Source organism: Aphelocoma coerulescens, chromosome 7 (genome assembly GCF_041296385.1).
Source record: "Aphelocoma coerulescens isolate FSJ_1873_10779 chromosome 7, UR_Acoe_1.0, whole genome shotgun sequence".
NCBI lineage: Eukaryota > Metazoa > Chordata > Aves > Passeriformes > Corvidae > Aphelocoma > Aphelocoma coerulescens.
The window spans coordinates 21,540,294-21,553,544 of NC_091021.1; the positions used below are offsets into that span (position 1 = coordinate 21,540,294).

At 36.4% G+C, this 13,251-nt stretch overlaps 1 protein-coding gene across 1 annotated transcript in view; it reads left to right on the plus strand.

Moving 5' to 3' along the window:
* GRB14 (growth factor receptor bound protein 14) overlaps nucleotides 1–13,251 on the plus strand; it is a 60,179-nt gene that overhangs the window by 36,794 nt on the left and 10,134 nt on the right. The window contains 6 exon segments of the mRNA XM_069020796.1: nucleotides 2,238–2,359; nucleotides 4,501–4,575; nucleotides 9,857–9,994; nucleotides 11,041–11,151; nucleotides 11,341–11,436; nucleotides 12,005–12,085. Of these exon segments, the coding sequence (XP_068876897.1) occupies nucleotides 2,238–2,359; nucleotides 4,501–4,575; nucleotides 9,857–9,994; nucleotides 11,041–11,151; nucleotides 11,341–11,436; nucleotides 12,005–12,085 (623 nt within the window).

The following is a 13,251-nucleotide window of genomic DNA, read 5'->3' on the forward strand; positions in this document are numbered from 1 at the left end:
ATTTGAGATATCATCTATATTTTTTAGACTACTGAAGAATAATGGAATTATTACGATATTGTTAGATCTGGTTTTGTTAGAAAGAGCTAACATATTCACCTTGACTTGCTTTAAGTAATTCTTAAGACCTGGATGAGTAGCTTGAACAAATATTTTTCAAATGATGAGTTAGTTTGGGATTTTTATGTTTGTTATTGTTGTATATTTTACCCATATAAAGTTGGAAAGTCTTTTTCATCTCATAAGTTAAGTGAATTGGTGTTGGAAGGAGAAGTGCTGTGAGCAAATGTGTGTGTCTGTGTAAATTCCAGGATGATGTGGATTAATAATTCATCCATCAATTAGTGAACATTTTCTTTAAAATCCAACAGCTGTCTGAATACTCCTGAATTAGATATAATTGCATGAATCTTAGTGAGCTGAGCACAGTGTTCTACTTTTAATCAAGACAGACATTAATTACATCACTGGATTGTACTTTCATTTCTGTGTGGAGGTATCTGCTGTGAAGGTTTAACAAGGAAAAAAACCCAACAAAACTCCCACCTAAACCAAAGCATAAACCCACGGTCTTTATATTTCAGTTTTCACAAACATGTATGCCCTTGGTGCAGAGCTCTATTGTTGAGCATTAGGGATGGTTGTGCCCTCACTGCACCCTGCCCACTGCTGCTGCCCTGTCAGCCAGGAAACTCGGCCTTCCTCCCCACCTCCAAAGTTTTGCAGTAGCAGGGGTTCTATTTCAAATATCTGAAGTTCAGCAGTTCTTGCAGCTCTAGAAATCAGTATATTTTAGAACTGTGTGTTTCTGGTATGTGTTCTCTTTATCCTAACATTTGAATTCAAACACATTTTTGAATAGTTTTCACAATGTCTAAGATTATTGAAAGCAGCTGAAGTGTGCTAGATTTGGATGATGCCATGCCATGCCTACCACCACGTACCTTGGTGCCGGGAGTCCCATACTTCCACTGCAATTCCCCTAAGCAGGGCAGGCTCTGAAAACACAACAGTTTTCCATAACTGCTCTCCTTTGTAAGGGAAGTACTATCTTCACCTTGAAATGGTTCCTTTTCTACTGAGAAATTTTTGTGCTGACTGTAAACAGTTACCTGTTTGCTTCTGCAGCTGAACACACGTGCTAGGGCTCCTCTTTTGAGTACAGGGTAGTGCCTTGGCTAGGCACATCATCAGTGTCTTTCAGTTGCATTTTGATTTCACTCTCTGCATTCTTTCAGGTAGGCTCGTAAAGCACTACCTGTGAAATAGTGCTGAGCAATGTCTTTTTTTTCTATTTATTTAAATTTTTTTCCCACTGGGTGGTTAGAGAAGAGGCTTTTTGAAATGTGTTCTGTCATATATTTCAATAATAAATCTTCCATGTGCATTAAATACTTTCCATTAGTTAAGGAGACTGTTTTGGATTGTAGCAGGTACTCCTCATGTTAGAGATAGCAGTAATAAAGAGATGATAGAAAGGGACGTAGAAACTCTCCAGTCTAGCTGGAATACAAAAATGATCTACCTAAACTGAAGGGCAGCTTTTTCATGTCACCATTTAGGGATTTGTTTCCAGGGCTGTTTTTTGGAGGGCACTCAGCGTTTACCTTCAAGAAAGTAAGTTTACTCAGTTACAAAATATTTTTTGATGTGACACCTTAAAAATAAAGAAATAGCAGCATCTTCACCCACCCTTTGAGGTGATGCACAGTGTCTTATTTTTCTACCAAGAAGTAAGTCTTGAGGAAATGGTGTTTTCTTAAATGTCACAATGCCAAGCATTTAAGAGTTTTAAATGTCATCCCAGAGGAGCACTTTCTCTCTATAAAACTGAAAGGAAAAAAAAAGCCGTTTTTAACTAAGAGCTTCAGTTCTTTAGTGTCTCCTTTGCCCTTGCATCTGAAGAATGTATTTTGGAGTAGAGCAACCTGTACAGAGTTTTAAAATGCTTACTTTTCTTTCACTATTTTTTGGTATTTTTTGTTTTCTGAATTTCTTTATGGTTTTATTTGCTTCGTTTAATCTGGTTACAAAATGTGATTTTCATACAGCATCCTTAATCTCTGTCTTTGTGGACTCAAAAATTGGTTAAATTCAATGAAGAATGAGTGAAATTCAATGAAAGTTTAACTTTGCTCCACTTTATCTGTAAATCATGAGAGTTCTTTGTCTTCTGCTAGTCATGAGATTGATATTTGCTTTTGCTTTTTTTAAAGATTTTTTTGTTTTTCTTATAGGAAGAGCTATAGAAGACCATGAATTAGTGATGGAAGTCCAGTCAAATTGGGTAATGGAAGAGGAAACCAAACTGTATTTTAGAAAAAATTATGCAAAATACGAGTTTTTTAAAAATCCACTGGTAAGTGCTGATATTGTATCTGTGAAGCTGTGCAATTGCCGTTGCTAAAAAAGTCTTTTTTGTTGCACCCAGATAGTCAGAATTTAAATTTTTTCGTGTGACATGAGTCAAAAGGAATAATGGAGAGGGAATATGTGAGATACAGGAATGTATCGTAGTGCATGTAATCGATGGCTGGTCCCTTTGTTACAACTGTAAAATATCCATGTTCATGTTTTATTTTTGGGGGTGATGGGAGCAGCAATGGGTTTAATGTTATTGAAATTTGCACACAGACCTAAAACGAGATAAAATTTTTCAACTCAGTGAACTTTCATCAAGTGACAACATAATATAAAATGAAGCAGTGTGAGGAGGGGCACCTGTAGCAAAAACGATTATATTGTTGAAGTTAAAATTGAATGTTCTGGCCCAGGACTGCCCAATTGCAGCTTCTCCCCGCTGTAGCTAAATGACAACGGACACAAGAGGCCATGAACAGGCATAACCTATTAGGGGTAAGTGAAAGTGAAGCCAAAGTTAGTGTACATAAGGAATGGAAAGAGAGCAGAGATATCTTGTAACTCAGGGATGTTGCCAAAGGTTAATGCTGCTGATTCAGACCTTGGCTGATGGCAAAGGCCATGGAAGCAGTCCTGGCTCAGCGGAAGGGACTTGCCATCTGGTTGCTCCATGGTGTAGTTGGACCACTCCTAATGCTGTCTCTTACAAAGCCAGCTTGTTTCAGATGTAAAAAGGAGAAATACCAGAATTTTTTGAGGGCTCAAAAGGTAAAAAGTGAAAGGGAACTCAAGTTATCTACCTGTGAAAAGGATAAAAAGGTAAATATAAAGATAACAAAAATGTAAGAGTTCTGAGAAGTTTTTTTTTTTTTTATTCCCCTGTCTCTGGACAAATCATGATAGATTTTTCCCAAATATGGAGATATTGCTGTACCAGTGAAAAATTTTTAAGCTTGAAATGGTCTGCAGTTAGTAAAGAGGCTTTCACAGAATCATAGAATGGGTCAACCTCCCTGCTCAAGCAGAGTTATCCCAGAGCACATGGCACAGGATTGCATCCAGAGGGTTCTTTAATATCTCCACTGACAGAGACCTCACAACCTTTCTTGGAAATCTGTTCCAGTGTGTGGTCACCCACATAGTAAAGAAGTTCTTCCTCATATTCAGGTGGAACTTCCTGTGCATCAGTTTCTGTCTGTTGGCTCCATAGATTAAGTTTATGTATTGTTAACCAGTGAGTGGAACTGGCTGTGGAGTGGGGCAGACCTGCAGCTGCACCAGCTCCAGCAGCTGTAGCTAAGCAGGGTTCTTCTGGGTGTTCTGGTCCCAGCTGTAGCAAGAATGCTTTATCAGAATGAGTTAATATGAATTAACCCTACCAGTAGTTCAATTTCATTAAAAATGGAAATTGCTGGACATTGGGTGGTCAAGCTTGTCCAGGCCTTGAGAAAACATTGTTTGTGATGATCAAACCCTTGCCTGATTCATATCTACATGACTATATTAAACACCCCAGCTACAGATCTGTCCCATAAATTATCCCTTAAACTTTCCTTGATAATGAAACTGGCATTTTAAATCTAGACTTTTAAACCTAACCATGTTGATGTAGTCAGATTTTTTGTCAATTTGTACAATACAAAAAATTGAAGATTAAAAAAAACCAGAGATGACTTTTTCTGTGTTAGCAGACGTTATTCCAAAATATTTTACTGGGTTTCTAGTGTAATGAAAACAATTCAAAACAATACACTTTTCAGCATGTTGGCATATAGCCTCCTTACTTTGTAGCATATTGAATCCCCAGGCAAGTCTTGTATGTCAACAGCAATAGAAATTACTACTAGAAAAAAAGCCACTAAGTGCCAAATATTGCAGTGTGATTTACATTGGTGTCTGAAACCCTCTTCAACCCTCTTCCCGAGACTATCGGTGTTTTCTCAAAATTCTAATTTTTTCAGCAAACAATTTGTAGCATGTGAAAAATTTTGGGATGATATTAAGGTAAGCTTAAATTACTGGATCAAGGAATCTGCAGTGTCTTTCACTGCATTGAAAACTTAAATTGCACATCCAAAAGAGATAGAAATTTTTATATTTATTTTTACGGAACTTTGATACAAATTTTTGTCGTTGCAGAGCTTTTTTCCAGATCATATGATATCTTTTCCGAGTGAGACCAGTGCAGCTCTAAGCCACTCTGGGATATTACAGGTATATAATCCTTGAATGAAGATGAGCCAGCACAGATCAGAATTTCCCATTATCTGTGTTGTGTGAGCACAGTTCCTTATTGCTGTTGGATCTGTTGCTAGGTTTTGAATAACTCAAAACATGGTTAATAACTTTTTTCCTCATGAAATATGAATCGATGCGTTCCTTCCAGGCAGCTATTCTATGTCCACACTTGGAAACTTGCACATCCTTTAAGAATCAAGAAGCAACAAAACAGAAAAAAATACAGTGAAAACATTAAGTACCTTTATTGGGTATTTCAAGTGAAAGACCCTTTTTCTTCCTTAAATAGGTGGAGTGCTGAACAAACGTAGCAGCAGGCTATGGTAGAATACCGAAGAACTGGTGATGTGGCACAAATGCATATAAAAAAGAGTTAAATGGTTAAACTTAACGAGTAGAAAATTTAGACTGACTAGTATGATTTGTGAGCTTGAAGGCTACTGTAGCCTTCCAAAAAAATTATGGTAGGTCACTCAGTGTTAGTCATCTTTTAAGCAGACACAGGATTCTAATTTACAGTGGGAATAATGAAATGATAATACAGAATGACCATATCAGGGATCATCGTCTTGCTTTCAAAGAGGGGAAAAATGAGTAATAAAGGTGGAAACATACACATCACTCTTGTTTGCTTGTCATTAGAAAAATTAAATAATAGAAGAGGAACTTTCCCTGGTCTTAGGACAGCAACCCTGTGCATGAGTTTTGGGGATAAAGAATGATTGGAAAGGCAACATGATAACACAGGATATTTGGGGTAGAAGTAAAAGAAACATAGAAATTTGCAACTTTAAAAATCTGTACTATAAGGCCTACCTTAGCATCCACAAGTAAATGAAAATAATTTTAAATAACTAATTCTCAAAGTATTCCTACATATTAAATAATTAAATCCTTGTGAAAGTGGATGTTAATCAAGATGTTTAGCTTATCCCAAATATAGTAAAAATTTTTGGAAATTAAATTTGACACACACTAGATTCTCTAAGTAAATTTACAAACCTAAATAAAATTTTTGCAATTTCAAAACTGCTGCAAATCCAATGAAAATTGTTTCACTTTTGCCACCTACATAACACCGATTTTGCAGTCTAACGTAGACATTTAATTCAGAAAATTTTGTCCCCTATGTTAATAGAACTTTATATTTTTTGCTCACAAATGTAATTTAGTAGTTCAAAAAAGTAATAGACTTTTATAAGAGAACTGTTTGCCATGTATTCTTGTGCAGAGCTTCTTTAAGCCCATATTGTGAGATCTAGAATATGTTCAAAGCTGGTAGGTAAGATTAAGAATCATTCTAAATGTATCTAGTTACTTGCCATTTTGGTAGCTTGAGAAACATGTTGCAAACTCTCCTCTGTTGCTATTTTGTATTGCACAGTATGTTTAATTGTATTTCATCTAATAAAACTTAATAGGCCCAAAGTAGAGAATACCTTGGTGGGTTGTTCAGCCATTGTGCACATTTCAGCAGAAGCAGTTGGGTAAATTGTTTACAGTGAGTCACTATTTCCTTGGAAACTTTCATTAAGACAAGTTAATGGGCTTGCATTATTATTTGTGATGTGCTTGGTTAAGTATCAAAAGAGACATTAGTTTGACAATTCAATGCTTACAAGTGATTAAAAAATCACTTCTGATACTTTTACATCCTTTTGTGGAAAGAGCTGTAGGCAAGTAAAATGTTTTTCAGGTATGTTTTTCTTAACTCTCATTGAAAGTGGAAGAGTGAGTATTTTGGCTGATGATTTTGAATCAGAACATCTTTGTAGAACAGAGCCACAAAAACAAAAGAGAGGTTCATCTGTCTTCTATCCATTTAGCATGTGTTAAGTAAAATTACTAGTCTGTGTATACCAAAGAGAGAGGTTTAATTGCTGCCATGAAGATCTTTAGCCTACAGAAGAAGTGTGTCACTGTATCGATCAGGGTGTAACTGCTCTGAGACACAATGCTGTGTGTACATGTCTAGTGGTAGGCAGTCTGGGTCATTTGGAACTTGCTTTAGGCTATTTTTGCAAATTGGATGTTTTAAAATACGTCAAAAATGAACATAGTATGAAAATTTTAAGATTATTATTAAGAGCCAGGATTTCATTTCTTTAATCTCCCTGCTGTAGCAAGTCCCTCTTTCCCTAACTAGTTTCTCACCTGACTGCCATTCTGGGCTTCAGGCTGAAACAGACCTGCACTGAATTTCAGTCTCTTGTCAATATCCTAGATGTTGTTTTAATCTCCCCATTGCCTTACTCTGTCTTCCAGTCTAGGTTTTGTTGGCCTCCCAGTCTAAACCTCTCAGGTGGACTGAAGTCTATAGGAGACAATATTGAGATTCAGAATCAATTCTTCACTAAAATTACTTGGTGCCCCCAAAATTTTTCAGCAGGTTCAGGGTAAAAATCCAGCTCATTCCCTGTAGTATTGGTCTGGATCATGGCTAACTGTCATCACATCTTTGAAGAAATCAGTCATCAAATTCAACATGATTCACAAAGTCTTAGTATAATGATGGCTTCTTTAACTCCCCAAACCACTGTGTAAATGCTCAAGAAGCATCCACCTTAGCAGATGTTGTTTCTGCTACTGCAGCCATTCTTTCATTGAAAATGTTTAACATGTAGACAAATAAGTTTTATAGTAAGGAATGCAGCTCTCAGTCTTTATTGCATTCAGTGACATCTAGGATGTCTGTGTTTTTCATTATTATTATATTCATCTGAGATAGTGCAATGTTTTTCCCATTCTGTTGTTTTTTCACTTTCTGATTGATTTCATTTGTTGTTTGTTTGGTGGGGGGGGGTTGCAACATAAGACTTTTATTTGTTTTGTTTCATGTTCAGATTGGTTTTAAATTAGTTGGTTTACAACTAATCAAATGATAATCTAGTCCTTAGTGCTGTCTATGTCACTATCTGCCAGACGTGGTGGCTTTTGACACCACTCTGTGTATCAGGGTATGTATTTCACTGTGTGGGGAAGATGGTGCAAGTTTATTTCTGCATGTTGTGTGACCAGTAGTCCCTGTCTGCAGCATACTATCATTTAGCTCTCCCCTCTTCTTCCAGTATTAAGTATTTTTCTTATTTTTCTCCTATTATGATTAGCTCTTATCTGCATAAACAGGGATCCATTCCCTCTTATAACAAACTTGTATGTACCTTCATTAAAAAAATCCAACAAAACAAAAGAGCAATGAAAAACCCCCAACAAAAACCAACCTGAAACAAAAAACAGCCCAAGGAAATTTTCTTTTCTACTATCATTCATTTTTGGCATTTATTACAGACATTCAGTTCTCACTCTGAAATATTTTTACTGCTCATCCTTCTGACAGTTAATGGTTTTGACTACAGCTTGTTCATGTTCTATTTTCTCACTCAGTCCTCAGCTGTCTTAGAAAGGAAAAGATGGATTTAAGATTGCCTTTTTCCTAGCATTACTGCTACTTTATTTTAATTGATAGCATGGGTACAACAGTGACTGTCGAAACTTAGCATTGTATTGCTCCTCCACTTTGGTCTGCTGAGTAAGAAAAGTGTTTTTCATGACAGCATTTCTGGTTTGAAGCTCTTATGGCAGAAATCCTGGGGAAGACACTTGTGCAGGCAGGAAGCCAACCACTCCTTTCAGCTTCAGCAGAGACATTAAAGCCTAAAGAGATGCTCTTTTGTTTTTGCATACATTGACTCATTTAGATTTTCCTAAGGCTTTCATTTGACTTTGTTTCTGGATTTTATACTTTTTCGGTTCAGCCTTTATATTTCCCACCTGTAAACCTGTTAGTATGTGGCAAATGGGAAGATTAACAGCCAGAACATGTACCAAGACGAACCCATCTGCTTCAGTGTGGCTAAAATAGCTTAAACTGCATTTGCACACAGCTGTGTGCCAACAGCACATGTAGATAGATGTACCTAGGCTTACTGTAATTAAACTGTTCAGGTGAATAGCAGTGTAGCTGCTGATAATGCAGTGCTGTGGTGGGCTGGGGCACTCCCCTGGCCTGTGGAACCTGCTCGTGTTACTGCATTCACACCAGCTCAGGTTGGTCTGCAGGTGGTACAGTCATGCATCTCACTGCAAGGCAGGAAGACAATAAAAGTCAAAGAAACCTTGTGTATCTTGGTTGGACTGCATTATTTAGTGGCCAGAGAACTCGGTGTGCTTCCAAAATCACGTTCACTTTTTCATTCTGCTGGAATCTAGTACTGGCCAGTCCATCTCTTGCCTTGTAATCTGTTGTTTCACTCCTCAAATAAGATCTTCTGGAAATGGCGGTGGATAGGAGGAAGATTCAGCAATGAAAACTGCAGATGTTGACCAGAAAATCCTTTGATCCATGCCTCTTTATAAGACTTGACAGAATTTATGATACCACAGACCAGTCCTGAGGCAAGGTTCCTCAAAGAGCTCAGTAATAACAAATTCCTTTGCATATATGGAAATAGAAGAATTCGGGGTTAATATGTGTAGAGTCATAGTTCTGAGTAGTGTTATTGGAAGAAGAGTGATAAAAATGAATGCATTACATGGAATGAGAATAAAGTTAATAACATGGTTGCTCACTTTTAGTGGTACTTTTGCAGACTGAGTAGAACTGAGGTAAAAGCTGTGTTGCCCTCTGGCAATGTCTGATGAAATGGCTGAAGAGAAGCCACTGGATGTCTTGAGTAGAGGCAGGAGCTGTCTTGAGGACTGGCCCAGTCTCTCTGGTTTTGGCTCTACTAAAGCTCCTACTTAAGCACCTTTCAGGTGCAGAGACCTTTATTCCCTCCTTTTATGCTAATATCTGCCTGACTTGCATGGTTTTGTAATTCAGAGTTTGTGGTTTGCTGAGTTAATTTTGACTCAGATCAGTTCTTTTCTCTGGTTTGTAACATGGTGGGTGAGGGGAGGGATGTAATTTTTTTCTTCTGTTGTTAGCACTGATTAGCAGTTATATATAAATAGGGTCTGAGGCATGGGATTCTTACACTGGTTTAGTTGCAGAAGTTTGCATATTGCAGAAGTAATGCTCTCATTTCAAACCATATGGTTCCATATAAATATGTAACTTGCTTAGCATACCTTGGAGTTGTGTAACATTCTAAATGCCTTAAATCAGAGGTACTGTTAATGGGATTAGATGCAATCATAACTGAATTACTGTGGTGTGATAGTGTATTTAGGAGTTATTCCCCTTAGCCCTGAGTATGTTAATGAAACACAAAACTGGTTTCAGAGGAAAAGAAAAATGTTTGATACTTTCTTTCAGATGTTTGTAAGCTCCAGCACATATCCTGAGATTCATGGTTATTTGTATGCAAAGGAGCAGGGAAAAAAGTCATGGAAAAAACTGTACTTTCTTTTGAGAAGATCTGGCCTTTATTTTTCCACTAAAGGTACATCTAAGGTAAGGGAGGAAAACAAAAAAGAGAGAGCAAGAATTGTGAAGTGAGAGCAAATATGGATGTATTTATCATTTGCTGTAATAATAACAACCAAAATTTATAACCAAATAATTAAACTTGTAGTGATAAAAAAAAAAAATCTAGCTATTATAGATAAAATCTAGAGAGATATGGATATACAAAACTGGGAAGGTGTTGTCTTAGAAACTGTAGTTTCTTTTTGCCTGGTAAGTTTGCTTCATTCTGGTTGATATTTCTCATAACAGAGTACCCTGTTAAAATAAATTTTCAAATACTAGTTAAATTTCTGAAGTATAAGTAGATGTTCTGAAAAATGGATATAGTAATGAATTATATAAAATAAGAATTTTTACAGGATAGCTTTGGGAATTCTCAAAATTTGTCACTGGACAGTTTTTCATTTTACTAGTTCAAATTTTTAATGGTGGTACTTTAAGCTTTATTATATTAAACATTGGAGTTGAGAAACCTCCTACATAAACTACTTAAACCAACGTTTATTGTTGTTTTGGATTTTCTGTGATTACCTGCCAAAGTTTGCATTGAGCTGGTTTTTATCCTTAGGCAAATTTCTTTTGTTTGCTTCCTTGACATAATTAAGCTTAGCTGGTAGAGATAATGGTTAGAGGTGGTACTGAGTAATAATTATAACAGTATGTTGTTTTTCAGATTATGAAAGCTTAGTTTGTTTTGATGTTTGAAATGCATATTGCTCTCAAAACTTGTCTCCTACTCTTAATTTTATTATTGCTTGAATCTAGTGGAAGTTTTCTCAGAAATTGTATAACTTGTAGTTTGGGGTTTTTTCCTCTCTGGAAGAATAAACGTTTAACTAATTTGATTTTTTTTCCCTCTGCATTATGAAATGAATATTGAGTTGCCTCTTTTTAGATTTCATGATGTCATGGTTAAAACTGCAGTTTGTAAAACTGTATTTTGGAACAGGATAACTGTAATCTTCCAAGTTTCTTATTTGGAGAGGCTGGTTAAAAGTAGTCTAACTGTATTACATTGCTTTTCTTTTTAGGAGCCAAGGCATCTGCAGTTTTTCTGTGAATTCAGCAATAGTGATATGTACATGTCTTTAACAGGCAAAAAGATTTCTGGAGCACCAACAAACTATGGATTCTGCTTTAAGGTACAAGCTTATTATTCTGATACATATTAAAGCAAGCCACAGTTTTTAGGTAAGCTTAAGTTTCTTTAAGGCTTTGAAAGCAATATTCAGCTGTCTATTATAAAATAGGAGAATTAGTGGCTTTTATTTCAACAGGTATTATCTTCAAGATATGCTTTAATGCTAAAAAAATGTGCTGTGGCCTTCTAGCCTAACAAATCAGGAGGAAGCAGAGACCTGAAACAGCTCTGTGCAGATGATGAACAAAGTAGGACCTGTTGGATCACAGCAATTAGGTTACTCAAGGTAATTTTTCTGTGTGGAGTTAACTTCTTGCTTAAGTGTGGTATGTGATATTTTGATGCTGTGAGTAGAGAAGTAACATAATCTTTAGGTTCCCATGCAATAGCAATATCAATTTTGTACTTTGAAAGCTTTTTTTTTTTCATCCCAACAAGTAGAGAGAGACCAAATTTCTGGAATCATTTTAGGGGAGGGAATGATGCCTCAGTCCTGAAAATATTTAACATTAAGCATATGCTTCTGTGTAACCATGTTGAATTCAGTGAGATTGCTGAGTACTGTTGAACAAAGAGACAAGAATACACAAGAAGGGAACGTTAATGTTTTTAAAATGTGACTGTTTGTGACAAAATAGGAACAGGCCAGTTAATATATTAAATGGGTAGTATTTAATGCACAAGTGTACATTTATAAAGGCAGCGGCAACAATGATGATGTACATTTCCTTAGCTTTTGTCCCTGGTTTTTAATGGTAAAGTAAAGCCTGTGCTATCTTTTATGTCTGAAAAATAACCTTACTTGGTTTAGGTTTGTAATTTAAAATGCTAACCATGTTATTTTCTGGTTTTAGTATGGGATGCAGCTGTATCAGAATTACATGCAACCATATCAAGGTAGAAGTGGCTGCAGCCCTTTGAATATAACACCTATGGTATGTCCCACAGTAACTCCATGAATAAATACATGTTTCTGCTGTCGTGCTCTTTTCAAGTAACTTGTGTCAGTTATACTACTGACCTGCTCTTTCAAAACATTGCATGTGCAAACGCTTACCAAAATATTTAGGGCTGCCAGGGCTAACTAGAGAGCTGATTAATTAATTTCCTTACTTAGAACAAACCAGTTAAAAGGCTCTTCCCTTAGTAAAGTCTTCAGTATTTTGGGAATTCATTGGCTTATTACTGTTGAATGGAAAAAAGATTTTGAAAACAGAGCAGCAGAACTGTAAATGCATTAAAAGAGAAGCAAAGTGTTTAAGGTTACACATGCTGATGAATAAGAAGGTTGTAACAAATCCTTTTCAGCATACTTCCTCTTTTAATTTAAAAAAAAAATATAAAATATTGTACTTGAGATGAATTTCAGCTAGGGTAATACTGACTGGACTTCAGAGGAAGACCATAATTTGGCAGATAGTCTGCCCTTTTTTGGAGAAAAAACAGCCTATACTAGATACTGTGTCCATTTTCTAAGTCAGACAGTTGGGATTGGGTGAGGTTGTCCTTTTCTTAGTATCTTATGTTATCCCAGCTCTTTATGAGTCATTTGAATTCAGACTTTTTAGTGGATGATTTATATCCATTTTGTGGTTTTTGTTGGCTAAATTGGATAAAAATGACTTGTTGCCGAGATCTGTGACAGTGATTTTATGGTAGGTTTTTTTAGCTTTTATTTTAGTGCTTGCTGATAAAATGCCTAAGAAATGCATTTGCTATCACAGGTATTCACAAAGGTAGTTTTCAGTGACCTTGCTAATAACCATGTCTTATTAAGCATGTGCTTAATACGCTGCCCGTGTCTTTAGTTTGTGCCATGTGAAGCTACTGCAATAGCCAGCAGCTGCTCTTATGATGGATCTGGGAGCCATCACTGATTCTCTCCTCTTTCACTGTTGTGTGCATTTTAGCTCCCATAGCTTCTAACAGGCAGAATCTATACCTACTGCTAACTATGGCACTGTTTTTCTACTTGTGTATAATTCATGAGTTAAACAGCAAATTGAATAATCTGGGGATTAAGTGCACATGCTAATGAACATACTTCGTAAGGAAGCTGCTTCCATATTTCACATTCCTTAATTTCTCAACCATGTCAGCT